Source organism: Pleurodeles waltl, chromosome 2_1, assembly GCF_031143425.1.
Source record: "Pleurodeles waltl isolate 20211129_DDA chromosome 2_1, aPleWal1.hap1.20221129, whole genome shotgun sequence".
Lineage (NCBI taxonomy): Eukaryota > Metazoa > Chordata > Amphibia > Caudata > Salamandridae > Pleurodeles > Pleurodeles waltl.
In genome coordinates this window covers 109,641,787-109,660,562 of record NC_090438.1, presented here as the reverse complement: position 1 = coordinate 109,660,562, position 18,776 = coordinate 109,641,787, and the positions used below count along the sequence as shown (strand labels likewise).

General features: G+C 43.3%; 1 protein-coding gene across 1 annotated transcript in view; it reads left to right on the top strand.

Moving 5' to 3' along the window:
* The window catches only part of ATRX (ATRX chromatin remodeler), a 1,138,900-nt gene that overhangs the window by 970,537 nt on the left and 149,587 nt on the right, over positions 1 to 18,776 (top strand). Inside the window, exon 29 of the mRNA XM_069211061.1 lies at positions 14,245 to 14,422. Coding sequence (XP_069067162.1) covers positions 14,245 to 14,422 — 178 coding nt within the window. The remainder of the gene's footprint in view (positions 1 to 14,244; positions 14,423 to 18,776) is intronic.

Below are 18,776 nucleotides of genomic sequence, written 5' to 3'. Positions count from 1 at the left end.
AGGTGCTACCATGGCCTTTCTAGGAAACATCCCAATGCAAGAAATATGTAAGGCAGCTACATGGTCTACTCCTCACACATTCACCAAGCACTACTGTGTAGACGTGTTATCCGCACAACAAGCCACAGTAGGTCAAGCCGTACTAAGAACATTATTTCAGACTACTTCCACTCCTACAGGCTGATCCACCGCTTTTGGGGAGATAACTGCTTACTAGTCTATGCAAAACATGCGTATCTACAGCGACAGATGCCATCGAACTGAAAATGTCACTTACCCAGTGTACATCTGTTCGTGGCATCAGTCGCAGTAGATTCGCATGTGCCCACCCGCCTCCCCGGGAGCCTGTAGCAGTTTGGAAGTTACCTTCAATTATTTATATATGTATCATCTCAACCTTAAATAGGTGCATACTTAGTCACTCCATTGCATGGGCACTATTACTATAATTCAACTCCTACCTCACCCTCTGCGGGGAAAAACAATCGAAGATGGAGTCGACGCCCATGCGCAATGGAGACAAAAGGAGGAGTCACTCGGTCCCGTGACTCGAAAGACTTCTTCGAAGAAAAACAACTTGTAACACTCCGGCCCAACACCAGATGGCGAGCTATTGCAAAACATGCGAATCTACTGCGACTGATGCCACGAACAGATGTACACTGGGTAAGTGACATTTTCAATATCTTTTATGCAATAAGCTCCAACCAGCACTTGCAGTGTAAAAGCTGTTTCATTAACAACTCAAAAACGAAAAACTTGTTTCGGCTCCTTGCCTTTGTTATTGTCACAAACTTTGTTTTAAGGATATGTTTTTCGTAAAGAAAACTTCTCATTAGATCCCGATTCATCACAACATTAACATTCATGTTAATTGTGATGGCCATCTTATCTACATCACACTGTGTAACAATAATACAATTCTAATTCTAACTGCTTTATACATCATAATTCCTCATATATAATTCCAAAACGTTCACCCATCATATTCATGATATATAATTATACATGCTTCCTGTGTTCATATTTAAACAACCGAATAATCATCAGATATGTACACAAAACAGTTTCTACCTAATGTTGGTGCACATGTTCCTTCCTGTGACGTTATGAGTTTGTAAATCATAATGCCACTTTCATTCTGCTTCCTCCATACCATATATAATTCATATAGGGCCTCTAAAATGTTTCTAATGCTCACATACTATCACATCAGTTCTGCCCTAGTCATGACCATCCATGGGATGTTGCACATAATTTCTGTAACAAACCAAACATCCAGATGTCGGAAGATCAACAATTATAAACAACAAAGAAACATAATGTGATAGAAAGAGAGAACCTAGCTAGAATAGTAGGCTCGATTTTGCCACAGTTAGTAGGCTTGCCAAATGTAATTTGATTGCAAATGAGCTATCAAAATATGGTAAACCTAATCTTAAAGAGTCTTACTAGTTGTGAAGCCAATTCCTCATCCCTATTAAGGCCACAAGATATCTTTGTCTGGAGATCAATAATATATCTGGACTCCAGTCTCCTCAATCTCAAGGTCCTATCTCTTATCCTCTCTTATGCTATTATGTAATCAAGAAAAAAGAACCTCAGCAGTTTGTTGTTGCTCATATGACACCCTCAAATGGCTGGTCACTTGATAAGTAGGATCTTTGTTTACAATAGCTCTCATGTTTTGTAGCACTCTCTTTTTTTTACTGGGAGCACAGTGCTTCCAACATATTGTTTTTCACATGGAAAAATAAAGTAATTGTATATACCATGACCTTTGTACTCCGCTTGCACCCCTTACATTTTGTACATGCATAAACCCCTCCTAGATCAAAGTCTCTGGTACTTTTTTTTAGTCTTGGTAAAGCGACTTTGTCCTCACAGGTCTTTCAGTGACGTACCTCGTATGTAAAATATTTTGGAATGAACCGACAGTACGATCTTAATACCATATCTGCCTGTTATATGTGCAAATTGTTTAAGAATATCTAGTAGTTATATATGTCCTCAAAATAATCTATTATTCTCAATTCTGTTGCTGACTCGCTTATGGGGTTCTCCCTTAGTAAATCTACCCTCTTGAATTACTCCACTCTTTCTTGCAATGTCTAGGACTTTCCTAGGGTAACCCCTCATCTTAAATCTAGTGATCATTTCTTTTGCCACTTTGCCATATTCCTGCTCACAAGCTCACTAGCCCTTAGAAGCTCCCCGTATGGGGATACTCCATATTAATCTCTTCTCTGCAGCAGAGTTTCTGTAAAGTGGCTTGCAGATCCCCTTGTTTACTACTAAGACCTGTAGGTCTAAGAATGTTACCTTTTCAGAACCTATTTCTCCAGTGAATCTCAAGTTGACACTGCTAGAGTTCAGGACCAATATATACTCCTCCACTGACTCTGGTTCCCCTCCAAATAATAAAGAGCTCATCAATATATTGGACCCACATTATAACTTTTTCCAACCAGATATCATTCCCTCCCGCCCAGGCAACATGCTTTACCTACCAGCCTATGAATAAATGAGCATAGCTGGGGGCAAAGCAGGTACTCATCACTGTACCATGTATTTGCCTGTAGTTTTGTCCTGCAAAGAGAAAAATGTTATTTCTGACAAAATTCAGTCAGCTGTAACAGCATTCTGTTATATTAATAAAATGTCTGTCTGCTTCACTAAAAGTACTCTGTGGCTTGTAGGCCATCCTCAGGTGCTATGCTGGTATACAGACTTGTTACGTCCATTGTAATCATAAGAAAGTCGACCTCCCATTCTGCATCATTTATGCACTGTAAAAAGTCTTTGGGTTTACAATATATGAACTTAAGCTTTTCACATGTGGAAAGAGGAGAGAGTCCACAAAGATGGATTTTCTTTCAAGCTGACTAGATTTTGAAGAAATTATGGGGCGTTCAGGTGTGCAGGTTGGATGCTTATAGATCTTCAGGAGGATATAGAAAGTGGGGAACTGGGGATGTTCACATCTGAGGTATTGAAATATCCAGCATTGCTTTGTCTCGCCAGACCTTCAACAGACAATGAAAATCCCTTTTACTTTTTAGGTGTTTCTTTCTTTCTATCGGGTGAAAACATTGACGATCATTCAATTGTCTCAACGCTTCCTTTTCATAATAATCCTTCGGAAGGAGAACAACATTACCCCCCTTATCTGAAGATTTGATGACTGCTTAATCATCCTTTTGTAGATCTTCCAGTGCTTTCCACTGATCATGTTGAATATTTTTCTGTTCGTACTGTCTCCTTTTGTTTCCTAGATCCATAATGTCCTTGATAACAATATCATGGAAGATGCCCAATGCATCTACTTGGGATTGTAATATAAATTTAGATTTTGGTTTACAATGGCTCTCCCCCGCTTTGTATAATCCCCAATAGATCTGAAGATTCAGACACAGTCACCTGCTCATTCTCTGGGAAGGCTAGTCCATTCTATAGGCTTTCTGGAGACAGGAGAGTACTTACAAATCATTTCAGTTAGGCCAGCCATAGTACTTACACTATCTGATTCACAGAAGTAGAGCTTTCAGCTGAAATACACACAAAAAATGTAAGTGACCATTCATTATCAGCACAATAACCAAATTATACAAGTAGTATAAGGCTTTTTTTAGCTGTCATACACAATCACAGGGCACTAAAGTAATCCGGAGGTTTTCACACTCACAAAGGAGTTTCTAACCAAAACTGGAGGGATTTGGTTTCACACACACACACTTATTTATTTATTTATTTTTAAAAGAAAGTTTAGCAAATCAAGGGCTATTTACAGCTCCAACCATTAGGTGTCGTAGTTGGATTCATACTCTGGACAAGACTGCTGGTTTAAGGATGAGAGTACTTATGTTTGTAGGTGACTATGCCAGTCCTACAACATGTCGCTACTGTCGTCCCAACCCTCCTGTCTCACAAGCAGCACCTCACCAAAAACCCAAACAGTAAACTGTGATTTATGGCAGCCTTTACGCATGGACTCGAGAGTGTGACATCTCAGGGAGTGTCATGGTTAAACGGAGGGTACCCCTTTCTCAGATTAACAAGATGTCTCAACCAGATACAGGCAATAAAAAAGATGTAAGGTTTCAGTAGGTTTTATTTTAACAGAACCTCAAACTGCGATAAATTGCATGGGCTGCAATGATTAGAATAATGAACAGTACAAGAAACAGAATGCTAAAGACAAGAGTCATTAGTACAAAGACCCCCACCATCTTGCAAATGACATTAAATGACATGAAGTGTAATATATGTCCTAATACCCTCATGAGGAGAACCTAACCTCTAACCTAAAAGAGAGCTAGGCGTGTTAAACCTAATCTGCCAATGCCATGTCCATGAGAAGAGCCCCCCAACCCTTGTTACCTCGGAATGAGGTCTCTAGCTCCGACTCCGTAGGGAAATGAAGACTGGGTCAGCATCAATCAAGGCGACGTGCGGCATCGATAGCAGCAATGGCATCTGTTCGGAATCCCTCTGACTATCTGTCTAACGGAGGAGCATTTATACAGATCTGCTCAGACCCCTGACGTAGGTCTGTTCCCAAACAATAGATAACAAGTCATGCTTCGGATGGTAATTTACATAAACAATTCCCTCGAAATTGTGAAGAGGGAAAGTACCTAATGTGAACACTAGTTTATCTTTGTTGTTTGATATTGACACCTTAGCGCATTGGCACTTACAACTTAAAACTAAAACATAGGCCTTAACTAAAACAAGGCAACCCTCTTAAAAGATATAATTAAGTAAATGTGCTAAAACAGAGCAAGCTAAGTAGGGTAAAAGTCACTAGGTGACAGGGGCACGAGACTGCAAGCCAAAGGTTAAGCTAACTCCTGTTTCTCATTAAAACAAACAAGGATTCACTACACCTTTCCCATTGCCGTAACAAGTATGACACCATATGAGTGACGCCACCGAAGGTGAATGAATCCAATGCTAAAAGAATGCTCTGGACTAAAAAACTAAAAACATAAAAACTAGATTTAAAAAATCACATTTAAAATCTGTCTAACAATAGTCATGATCTTTAGGAGCATCTTCAAAACCATTGAATGGAAAGGTCTTCAGGAAGGGAGGCCGCATCGACAGATGTTAGATCGATCACAGGATGAGCAGACGGATCCACGGAGCAGAAGTGTGCAGTATTCTCTTGTGCAGGTCCACCTGCAGGAGTGGAATTCTCTATAGTGCCAAATAGAGCCAGATCGTCCATCAAGGGTAGCTCGTAAGTGGCCTCGCGAATCAGCCTTAGTTTCAAGGGGCATGACAGTGAATGAACCCTCATCGGGGACATCAGCAGTGCTTGGTCCACAGGAGGCACTGGCGTAACAGCAAGACTCACTGTAGGCAAGTGTTCGAAGAGGTACCATACGCAGCAAAAGACTGGTTGCACGCACCTTAGGAGTGGTCGGAATGACAGTGACCCATAACACTCCAATTCCTACAGCAACGGAGCATCAAAGACCTGAACCATGCATTCATGGCACAGTTGAGCTGATGGCAGTGGCTCCATTGGTTCGCGTAGGTGGAAAGACACAACCACCGCGAATCAGAAGAAATAGCAGCAGAATTCTGCCTAGCAATGTCAATTATCGGAAAGCCGCCAAACAACTTGAAAAGAGTGAATGGATGGCTGATGGAATGACTCCAAAGATGGTCTGGAAGATGCACACAAATCCAGACCCAACAGCCTTAAAGAAGTGGACTATCCCAGTAGTGCTCGAGGCGTTGAAAATTCTGGATACCAGCTCTCCAAAGTGCTTGGGGAAGTTGGTATTTAATAGGGATTGTATCTCCGCTGATGATCTCGCAATCTGGAGAGCATACGTCTCTCTAGCTGATGTCACCGAGACTTGTTCTTGAAACAGTAGCGCCTTTAGTCTGCACAGCTTGTCATAATTTACACTAGCAGTATCAATGTGAGGCCACATTTCTGATACTTCTATCTCGATTGGGGGGAATAAAACTTATCCGCAACACGTAGCGACCTTAGAGACTGAAATTGTGTAGGCAATTCCTAGTCGCATACCGCAACAGCTGTGGTCGCTCAGCACCACATAACCTCCATTTGAAAGTTCTTGAAATGCCGGTCGAATCAATGGAATGGGAGTACCCTTCAGAAAACAGGCCAAGTTTGCGACCCCCCCACATTGCAAAGGCCGTGAAGGGACACCTGCTTGCAGATCATTGAATGACTAACAGTGGTCTTGCATTCGCTTCCGCTTAGAAAGACCTCTGTTTCGTCATTCAGACGTTTATATTCAAAGGGCAACTCCCACTCTTTCTTAATCGCCTAGTCGCTTGTACCTGCCCACAGCAAGATATTTCAAGCATTTTGAAAAACGAAAAGTGGAAATGGGCAGATTAATGATGCCATGTAGGGGCCAAACGGTCGAAGGACTTTCTGCAACTGTGAAGGGCAACTTATCTAATTTCTCTATGTGAAGCATGGTGAAACTCACTTCCCTTTTAGCCATCATCTGTTGTTCTCTAGATAAATTAAAAGCAGTGAACAATTCACTACTGTTAATATACCTCCATGGAAGTCGGCCATTTTTCAATGTTTGTAACGTCCAACCTAACTGCATGATGGAACGCAGCTGTCTTTGCCCATGATATAAAAGGGACATGTCTGTCTGAATGATGACTATCGCAGACAACACTGTTTGCCAGGGAATAAATGCTGTTGGACAGAGTGTTCATGCCGTGGTCGACAACAGCTAAAGCCTTTTCTAAGTTTTCCTTATCTATTTGCCTTAAACACACAGCAGCTTCTGTCTGGGAAAGCTTCCAGATCTCATTACACATAGCATAAATGAATCTCTTGGAGCGTTGTTTTCTGGGACCTAACAAAAAGTCCTGCAAGTCTATTTCTTCAGAAAGAGTGTTAAGATGTTCTTTAACTGCGGCTAATGTGTTAGACTGTACCCATTGTTGGCTCAGTTTACCCACACTGTATGTTGTAACTATACCCATGTGTTGACCCGATACAAAGCGAAGGTCTAATCTTGAAACCCCCTGAGGAATTCACAAAACGTGCCTGACATCCATTGGTGTCTATTAGCCAAATTAACCACCCGCCAGGACTGGAAAGTAAAGAATTATAGGCACCAGCCTGAACCATTGCATCTAGCTCTTCTACGGTGATATTCAGGAAGTATTGCCAATTATTAAACTTTGTCGGTGTGGGGATACTGGGCATGTACATTTCTTTTATTTTTGCTCACCCCAGACAGGATGTCTGTTGAATTATGTCATTCAGAAAGATCATTTGTACAGGAATCAGGCATGCTCTAAACAAAGCTTCCCTACCCTGTATTTGCCAATCTTGTGTTCCCCATACACTCTTTAAGTCAATAGTGTTCTTCCAGTATTCTTCCAGTATTTGTAACCTTCAACTGCAGGACAGGAATCTAAATAACAAAGGAATCTAAATAAATCAGCTAGGTGTCAGTTAGCAAAAGTTTCCTAACTTTTGAGGAAACTAATTTGAAATAATATGACTCTGGATGTTTTGTGTCATGTCCAGAAAAAAGTAGATTTATCTGAATAACTTTTTTGCTTCCCCACTGGTGGTGTTGAACAGTGTTCCCACTGTGTGTAGTTGAATACTGGTCTGTGTCTAGTGGCACCGTGCAGGTAGTAATGTCCCCAATTATTGTAGTAGGACATTTCCCCATAATTCTGTGTACTTGTATATACATCATCACTTTAAAATAGAGATTAGTCCTTTATTTCAGTTAACATAGAATCAGCTGTCTGGACATCCCAATCATCAGATGCAATACCAGGTGTAATAAATCTGTCATAGAGATTTTGAATACATATGGGATTTGAATGACCTCAGTAGGCCCGTATATGTCAAATGGAACGTTGTCCCACGCAGCACCATCAGGAATTGGTACAGCTGAAATGTTCACAAGGGGCAAATCTCTTCGGACCGTATGTGAGGAATGATTTGGAGTTAAGACTTCATCCACAAGCTCAACTGAGGAGCGTTCAGGAAGGTAATGACCATTTATAAGTAAAAAGAAAACAGTCACGAAACCAATCCATAGAAACAATGCAAAAAATGTCCAGCAGAACCATAAATAGTTCCATGGGTCTATTAAATTGTTATTTTTAAGCCATAAATATAGCTTACATGTCTTTGACACATCTTCAATCACAAGAGTGGATGAGTCTGAAGAAAAATCATCAATGTCGATTAATTAACCAGAAGCAGTTTCTGCAAATGCAGGAGCCGGTGCATTACCAGTAGATGGATCCACTTCATGTGAAGGCTCATAGTAGACGGTGTCATCAGTCTGTGTTGTGTTCGTGTAGAAAACAGCCAAATCTTGGACAGGTACTGTCGTTGAAGTGGTAACAGGAATCAGCATTAGCTCATGCTCCGCCCTCCCCATGGTGGAGGAGGTATTTGTAGCATTGTGACGTGCTTGTGTAGTCAGAAGTCTGCTTTGAAGAGGTATGTCCTGTTGGGTAGTGAGAGGGGACCGGGAACTACCCAAAGGACCTCTGGGTCTACTGTGCGGGATCGGCCATATGGTGTAGTTTGACGTCATCAATGGAAATAAATCTATTTGCCAAGGAACCAAGCAGCGGTGGCAAGACAGTTCTGGTACCTTGTACTTCCAGGACCGAGACCGGTGCTCTGTAGGATGGGCTGAATTCCTTCTTCACAGCAATCTTCTCACAAAACTTATCCCTGACTTTAGGAATCCAGCCAGTGGAAGTAGGTGGTAAATCCCTTGTTCCTAAGGTGGCAGCACTGGTGGATGATTTATCATCACGAAATTGCTGAAGCTCCTTTTGATGTTAGAGTTCTTAATTTGCTGGCAAATGTCACAACAAAGGTCGTATTGTTTTGTCTGTTTGTATAGACCTGGCCACCAGAAGTGTTTCTGTAGGAGTGTTACTGTGCCTGAAATACTAGCATGAGCAGAAGCGACACCCTCATGCGCTGCTTTTATTAGATCTAGTCTCTGGTCTTGGTTGGGGATCGCTCATTCTCCAACCCCAGGAAGTGTTGCGTAGGCAACATTCTGTGAACTGATGTGGTAAGAGTATTTTGTAGGGTATCCTTTTGGGAGAGACTTGCCTTCAGCTGAGGCTTTCACAGCAGTCAGAATTTAATTATCCAATCTTGTGTGGGAACGAGTCACTGCAGTCACAGAAGCCGTAATTACTGCAGATTTGGCTGCTTCATCAGCCAAAGTGTTACCGATAACGTGTACTCCTGCACGTTGGTGGCCCAGTGTATGTACTACGTGGACACAAGGTAGCTTATCCTTAAGATCAGCCATCCTCCCCCACAGAGTTCTGTTTTTTATGGTGTTCCCTTTTGGAATCTCAAAACCTGTTCAGCTTCCAATGATTGAGGTAATCATTGCAAGACTGGACGCAGTAGTGCGAGTCACAGACAATTAGTCAGTAATCCTGGCTCTGTGTGTTCTAGTGCTAAAATAAGGGCTTTAAGTTCAGCCAGCTGAGCTGTGCAATCCCCTAAGGACTGCGTGTAAGTATTGTGATTGTGGAAAACTCCATCCTTCATCACTCCGCTTACAGTTGCGCAGGCGGCTGAGTATTGATGTTTGGTACCTACAGCTGGCTGTGCTGAACCATCAGTGTAAATGACAGTACGGGATCTGTCAAGTGGCAAAATATCTAGAGGAGCTTGGTACTCCTGTTTGTACTGGAGAAATTCTTGGTGGCAGTCAGGGTGGATTCCCACTGAATCCAACATGAATGTAATGCTTTAGTGTTAGGAACGATTGCTTTGCTGACAGCCTCTAAGTCTGGCACCGGGGTAACGACAATGATGCGTTTCTCTTGGGCAAGTGGCCTCCCCTTAATGACAGCCATCTGAACTGCAGTTAGAATTTTGTCTGTGGGTGAAAAACGTTGTTCTGCATTTGAGTATAAATTTGATTTATATGCTATGGGCTCTGTGTTGCCCTCATTAAAGGTGACATAAGTGAACCAAATGGCACCAGCAATTATTCTGATGGCCAAATTTGTTTTCTTAACATGTGTGTGTGTTTTGCTTCTAGCATGTCCTGTTGTAATTCCCTCAGAATGTGTGCAACTGTCCAGAGTCTGCTAGAAAAATCTGGGCGTATTAAGTCGTAAAGTGGCTTGATACGTTGTGCATAGTCAGGAATGTGCGTTCTGCCAAAGTTAAAGAAACCAAGCAAAGACTAGTTTCCTGAGAGTGTTAGGTGGATGGAGTTGAGCACATTTCTGCGGGCCAGGCTCTTCCCCTCGTTTGATAGCTTGTATCCCAGGAACAATACGCTGAGAAAGGCTATTTTAGTTTTCCTAAAATTAAATTTATAGCCAAGGGTTCTAAATCCTAAAACGATCCGATCAACCCTGGCAAGATGAATGGTGAGGTCATCATCCATGAGATAAATGTAATCCACGTAAGACACGGCTCGGGATCAATATCATATAATATTGATGTTACACGGGCTGAGAACAGTCCTGGGCTGTTCTTGTAGCCTTGGGGCAAACAAAAAAAACGTTTTTGTGAGCCAGATGAGAATGCACTCCGGTCCCGACTTGTATGTGCTAAGTTCTGGCAGAAAAGGCCGTATCCAAACTTGTTTTGTATTTTGTACGCACTGTGTTATTAATGAGTGCTGTGCTATGTGGATTTTGTATAGTGAATGTGCGTGTATGACTGTTTAAGTGTCTGTAATATAAGACTATTCCGTAGGAATGGTCTGGCTTTGCAACGAGGAATAACTGGTTATTCATTGCAGAGACACAGGGCTCAATTACTCCCTGGTACTCGAGCTGTGTGCAGATCTCCCTCACTGGAGCTTTTGCTTCATATTTAACAGGATATTGTGGCTGAGGCCGGGGCGTAGACTTAGTGGGCATTACATGACAAGGAGAATCCTTTTCCCAGCCTATATGGTTGCGGTACAACGCAGGTGCCTGCGCTAAAGCCCAGTTGACAGAGTATAGGCTTGTTTTACCGCCTCTGGAACAAGATAAGACGAAGAAGGCAAAATTACATCTGCCCCATGTGGGAGCTTACAGATGTGCTCGGGTGGCCAGTCCCTCTCGGCCAGCAGGATATCACAACTAAGTTCATCCTAAAATATCACACCAATGGTGCGTTCCACATCTCCCTCAATTAGGATATTTAAATCATAAACCCTGTCTGGTGGGAGAATGCGGCTGTCTGCAGTCTCAACTGCAATGAAATCGGTAGTAGCTGTCGCATTCAGATGATCTTTCAGACTCTTGCGACATATCGTGACCTCTGCTGCGCTGTCTAACAGTGTCACTGTCCACGTCTTGTTCTTCAGCAATGTTCTCAAGTGTACTGGCATTTTTAATTGACAGTGCTGCCACCTTTTTTTTTTGTTAAAACTGTGGCTTTTGTTGTGGGGACTTATCTTCTTGTTTGTTTGAAGACTGGTGAGTTTTTCTTCTGTTTCACGTATTTAGGATGTCGATCAGGACGGCCCCCTCTCTCGCTACATCTATCTGGTGTGTCCTGAGAGGAACGAGAGGGACGTGAATCAGTTTATCTGTCAGGAGCTTTTATATTTTCCTTATTTCTGAGAGAGTATCTCCTTTCGGAGTTCTCCGGGGTTGGAGAATCAGCTCTCTGATTTAGTCTATCTTTAAATTGTTTTTGCTTATCCCACTGTTTCTTAGAACCCTCCTGTGCTTGTTTAGTACTTTCCTTAGGAGTGGTACTCTGTAGTTCAAGTTTCTTCGGCTTAGCTCCCAAACTGTCCCGTCCTATACTAGTATAGGTGTCGGAAATAATTTTTGGTAGCTCTCTCCCCCGGTCCAAATGTGGAGTTTCTCGAATGTGCTGGCATATAGCCAGTGATACCACTTTCCCTTTAATGGTATGATTGAGGAGACAGCGTCAAAATTACGCATTCGTTTCATCCCCAAATCTAGGGCTGGAGCAGCCCCGTGCTCATTCTGAATTTGTTTGAACACTTCCGGTAAATTGGCAAGTGTCGGGGTAACATATGTGGTAGTATAAATTGCAGCGAAGACTGTACCCCATGTGATGCAGTCATCCACTGAGGGAACCATCCCGAAAGGCAAGCCCTTTGTAAGAATTCTGTTTCTCCTGTGGTCCCGCATGGGGAAACACAGCTTCTAGCTGATGTTTTCTGGGCTATCCAGAACGCGGTTTTCTCTCTTTCTGTGGGTAGCTTACCTATGATAGTATGTACTGTTTGCGGATTAATCCTAGCAGCCAGTTGGTAGCCGGCAGGTGCTGGTGGTGCTGGATGCTCTGGTGTGGTGTTCACAGGTCGCATTACGAACTGAACAAGTAGTCTGTAAAGTGTTACTATCTCAATGTATAAGTTACGCAGGTCAGCTGCCTGCATGTTGTGTATGCCTGTGTGAGGTGTGTATGTGGCAAACATAGGCCACGTTGGTCCGTCATTACCTAAAGGACCTAATCTCACGGGTTGTATTACATGTGGTAGGGCGCCTTCAAACCAGTTCTGATGCACCTGATAAGTGAGCAGTATTTCATGATACTGGTATGCTTGGTACCGAATAGGTACATTTGCAATTTTATATGTGTGGAATGTGACTGTAGTGTTGCTTTCCCTAGGAAAGTGTACCCAGGAATAGAATGTTTCTGCTTGGTAAACTTCACTAGCTTCCACTATGAATGTAACATCCTCGCCCGCTTCTGTTAAGCCATGCGCTACTAAATGTGGTGTTTATGCGTGTCTAGCATTTTCAGGAATCTCCATGGCATTTACCAAAATGTTGGTAAAGAGATGGAACACCAAGTGGGGAGTAAAGTCCTTTTATGAATTCGCACTTGAACAGCCTACAGCCTAGTGAGGTGCTCCCTGTTCAGCTGAGGAGGATCTTCCCAAAGACCACGGACTTCTCTGTATATTGGTACTTAGGGTATCTGTAGTATGTAAGACAGTGATAATCAGGATATCCTTAAATGAGTGCCTAAACACCATCATTGGTGTTGCCATGTCGTAGATGGACTCTTGCTCTGGGCAAGACTGCTGGTTTAAGGTTGACAGTACTTATGTTTGTAGGCAATGATACCAGTCCTACAACAAGTTGCAACTGTCGCCCCAACCCTCCCGGCTCACAAGCAGCACCTCATCAAAAACCCAAACAGTAAATGGTGATTTGTGGCAGACTTTAAGCATGGACTCAAGAGTGAGACATCTCAGGGAGTGTCATGGTTAAACGGAGAGTGCCCTTTTCTCACATTAACAACATGTCTCAACCAAACACAGGCAATAAAAAAGATGCAGTAAGGTTTCAATAGGTTTTATTTTAACAGAACCTCAAACTGTGATAAATTGCATGGGCTGCAATGATTAGAATAATGAACAGTACAAGAAACGGAATGGTAAAGACAAGAGTCATAACTACAAAGAGCCCCACAATCTTGCAGATGACATTAAATTAGAAGAAGTGTAATATATGTTCTAATGCCCTAACCTCTAACCTAAAAGAGAGCTAGGCGTGTTAAACCTAATCTGCCAATGCCATGTCCATGAGAAGAGCCCCCCAACCCTTTTTACCTTGGAGCGAGGTCTCTAGCTCAGACTCCGTAAGGACACAAAGACTGGGTCAGCATCAATCAAGGCGACGTGCGGCATCGATGGCATCTGGTCGGAATCCCTCTTACTATCTGTCTAAGTGAGGAGCATTTATACAGATCTGCTCGGACCCCTGATCTAGGTCTGTTCCTAAACAATAGATACCAAGACATGATTGGGATGGTAATTTATATAAACAATTCCCTCGAAAGCGTGAAGGGGGAAAGTACCTAATGTGAACACCTACAGTTTATCTTTGTCGCTTGATATTGACGCCTTAGCGCAGTGGCACTGATAACATGAAACTAAAATATAGGCCTTAACTAAAATAAGGCAGCCATCTTAAAAGATGTAATTAAATAAATGGGCTAAAACAGAGCAAGCTAAGTAGGGTAAAAGTCACTAGGTGATGGGGGCATGAGTCTGCAAGCCAAAGGTTAAGCTAACTCCTGTTTCCCATTAAAACAAAGTAGGATTCACTACATGGGTGGCAGGATATATGCATAGTATGTGAATCCTGAAGAGTCAAGCTGTAGAACAACCGTAACATGTAAGTAACTAGGTTCTTACTTTTTATTGAACAAATGAGGAATAACTGATTATTATAAGTCATTTTCTTGCTCCAATATAGTTTTTCTCTTCATTTCAGAGGCCGATTGTTTATTATTTCCACTAGAGCAGGATCCCTTGGAATTAATTTGGTAGCTGCAAACCGTGTGATTATCTTTGATGCCTCTTGGAACCCATCCTATGATATTCAGAGTATCTTTAGGGTGTATCGATTTGGGCAGCATAAACCAGTCTTTGTATACAGGTTCTTGGCTCAGGTACGTGTCCTATTTATATTGAATCTATTTACAGCTTTGCTATTACACCAATATAAAGTTAGCAATATTTTCCTGACAATTTGAAGGAAAAGGTGAATAGTATACCAGAATTTGGTATTTCCTTCCTATATCGTTTAATAAAGTGAATATCTATGGATTAGTTTATTGCTAATGCAGACACAGCAGGAAGGACGTCAGGCACTATGGACTAAATACTTAAGAGGTCCCATTTTTCATTTCTAATTGGGAAAACATGCTCTTGTATAGCCCACTGAAGCACAGAGCTTTTGACTCGTATGTATGAGATTTATGTGACTCGATTCTAGCTACAAACCGGGGGGTTGGAGTTGTACGAAAAATTGTTGAGCATCAGAGAATGAGGCGTAGCGTAGGTGAGGGAGTGGATGCCAGTAAAGAGGATAGGAGCTACGTGGTTATATAGTGGACCTGAAATTTGCATGAATTTACTCTGCATCCAAGGTAAAGTGATAGAAAACATTACTTTCAATGGATGTTCAAAGGAGGATTATTTTCCGACACCTCCAAAAGCCTGGCTTTTACTGTGTGATGAGATGTTTGAAGAGCTGAATCGTCAGCTGGTTGTGACAGTGGAGGAGGTATAGCGCCTGCTGCATTTGTATCAACATGGAGTTCCATATCCGTAATACACGAACGAACAACACCTGGCATCTTGTGTTGTCTTCGTCCTGCATTTTCTGACTCAAATCTGGCAATGATGATTAAGATGCTGTGTTTTGTGATGTGGCAGAGGTCTTCTTAAATGGTAGGTACACATGGTATTTTGATTTAACTGCATAATACGTTGAAAACAATACAGTCAAAGAGAGATACTATGGAGATGAAATATGAATTTCTGGTGAAATGAAGCTTCAGATACTGGTTTGCACTCAAGAAAAATGCTAATTTCACTTAAATCTGAAACCAGATTCAAGAACTCGAATTTGCAGTGTTGTGTAGGTCAATAGTAACTTCATGAGTTTAATAATGAATGTCATTGACTGTGTGGATGACAGACCGCATATGATTGAATATCAGTGCCCCATGATAATCAGAATAGTGCTGTATTATGCTAGCAAGAATTTTTTTCTGTAGAGATGCTTTAAAAATGTTGTACATTTGGACTTTTTAATTAATTATATCCACTAAGGCATAGTATTCAGACAAACAAAATACCCACATAACATTTGAGAAATTAACACTCTGTTCATACCTATCTGCTAAGCCAGCATGCAGCTTTTAGCGAAACAGGTGGCATTGTGCAGCTGTGCTTCACCGTCCTCTGCACCAAAAGTGACATGTGGTGCCTAAATAGTCGCCGTCCCATGGTGCTGTCAATTCTTTTATTTCTGCGCCAGTCATAGTATATCTGGAAGAGCTACCCACAGTCACGTTTTGACTGAGTTTTTCCAACGTTTTGTAAACATAAATTTTAAAATACTTTCTCCTGGTGTGCTTAGGGATGTCACCAAAGAAACCAACACATTTTAAGCCCTGTTGTGCCTGTCACAGGCACATGGAAGAACTCCAAGGCACTGAGGGGAACTTTCCCTGAAACTCTTTGCCGCTGACGTCTGACGACCCTGCAACACTCTTGATCCCGGTCGTCCAAAAGGTTCCGGGACCGCACACTGAGCTGATCCCGATGATCGCCGTCACAGTCAAAATTGTCTGGTAAGTCCCACAAGCACAAGAAGTCCAAGTAGTTGAAGCGCTCTTCGATTTGTCTGCTGCGGTCCAAGTCACCAGACACTTTGCGGGAAAGATGATGCCTCGCTCCTCCACAGAGCCTGTGCTTGGGTTCACTCTGCACTTGCCAGAATTTCCCAGAGTGTCCCCCCTGTAGGAAGTGCCCCTTTTTGACAGGTCACCCCCAAATTCTGCCCTAGTACCTATGCTTTTTACAGAAAGTGCACTGGGTCACTGTTAAGCAGGCCACCAGTGTCATTGCTCTTTCTCTTAAAACGAGGTAAATGCCTAATTGTAACTCAGTTGCCAAGGACTTGAGTACCCCTGATACTTAGGGCATGAGCGCGAAAGACGGTCCCTAAAGGCTGCAGCATGTATTATGCCACCCTATGGGACCCATACCCAAACATATGCAGACCGCTACTGCAGAATTCGTGAAATGCTGCAAACCATTTTTGAAAACACAACATTGCACATGCCCCTGCGTGCAATGCCCGTATCACTGTATATAATATGTTAGTCGTCCCTACAGCAGGCCTTAAGAGCACTTGGGCAGCAGAGTGCATTATATTACATATGAGGGCACATCTGCACGAGCATATATGCCCCTGTGGAGTCTAGTTCAATTGCTAGATATTGCAGGTGATCGGGCAGCCATCTTGAGGACATGTATTGGGCACTGGTCATTACAAAAGACCCAGCTACATGATGACTGCACTGAAACTAATAGTGTTTCATATTAAACACTTCAACTTAATAAATACCATTATGCCAGTGTTGGATTTATCATGACATGCACCCATAAGGGTACCTTATAGCTGCCCACTGAAAACATACTAGTCTTTTATTGTGCTGACTGATATCGACCAGCCTGCCAACGCAGATGTGTTAATGACTCCCTTGATGTAAGAACCCACGCTCTCAGAGACAGAAACAGGGCCTGCTCCAGAGGAATTATACCTCTTCCAACAGGATGGCTAGCAATTTAGCATATCACAGCCAGGGGCTGCAAAGCCCCTGCCGCTTTTGATTTGTGACCCTGGCTTCCCCCCAGACCAGGAGAACGCTACCCTTTGCCCCGAGGCTCATTTGACACCAGAACAGGTGGAAAACTAGATAGTCAGAAGGTGTGTCACGCTTGCAGGCTTGACACACCCCTAAGTCAAGAAAGAGTTTCACTATTTTGTTTTTGATGAACCTAGGAACTCCGGGTCAGGAATATGTCCATTCCCCAGAGGAAGTGGTCCCATAGGGGATGTATTCACCCCAGGGGTAAGTAGCCCATTGTCTACTGACCTACACTCCCCTAAATGCCCCTAAATTCAGTATTTAGGGGTCCCCTTGACACCAGGAAATCAGATTCGTCTTCCTGAGAACAGAATGACAGAGGAGCCAACAACGGAAGAACTGTGGACCAGCATCAAAATATGCACTAAACCCTGTCTGGCTGCTTCCCTCCCAACATATGCAAGAAATGACTCGTCCTGCGCTGACCTGCGTCCCCAAACTCTTGGAAGTCTGACCAGCACTTCGCCAACATCACCCTTAAGGTGGAGGAGCCATCTCCCTGCATCTACAGGTACCAACCACATCTGCCTGGTTCACTGTTTTGCTGACCATTGGGTCAACTGAGGGTGCAACCTACCACATCGAGAGTCCAGGAGGCCAGCCCCATCGCTTCACCAAGTCTCGAGCTGCTGAGCCATCCTGTAGCCTGTCTATGCCAATACCGGGGGAACTGGAGCCCTTGCAAACACACAGGCTGGTTGTGTGTGCAGCCCAGACACCACAGACGCTAACACCGACCTACCGACAAGGGGCGTCGGGATCCTCAAGGCCGTCACTGAGTGAGGCCCTGCAGTTTTGTTTTCGCTACCTCTCCATATCACCCAAAACCAAGAGAGAGCCTCTGACTCGAGTGACCTGTCGGAAAAAAACACATCTACACCCCCACCCCGGTCCAAGTCAAACTGCTGTGTTCATGGCCCGAAGAGCCCAAAGAGCTGGGCCCCCCCCTGTAGGTACTGCCAGACTGGTCTTCAAGCGCCTTCTTGCAGCGTTTTTCATTTGCAGGTACTACCCTCCCCCACCCGCTTGACTTAACCACACCTCACCAATCAGTGGCTTGGTCTGTCCTCCTGCCATGGCTACAGATGAGAGACCCTCATTTGCAGTGATGGTGTGGGGTCCTGCTGAGGTACTGGACCGTAACTGCCCTCGTGCTTCAGCTGGGAGTTGCTCCCTCCGAACCTCTCCTCCCATTTAATGAAGCCCTTTTGGATGTCTTCTTGGGGTCTCGTCCAAGCCCTGGACAGGGACTCCTGTCCACAGGATGATTCGCTGCCGCCGTCACCCCGCTCCTGGGGATACTAGTTTCGCTTGTTGGTCCGAGCCTCCACCTTTGGGATCAACTGCGACGTGTTTACTACCATTCCACCAGATAGGGAATCCAAAAGGCTGGATACCCAAGGCAGGAGGTTGTTCTCTTTCGTCAGCCTAGCACTGTGGCCGAAGAACACCACATGCATTTTTGGCCTAGATACACTGTGTGGGACTCGGTTGTGCTGTACTGCCTATGATCTCGGAGGAGTCTAAAGCCATACTCACCCAGGCCATATCAGATGGGTGAGATGCAGCAAAGTTTGCC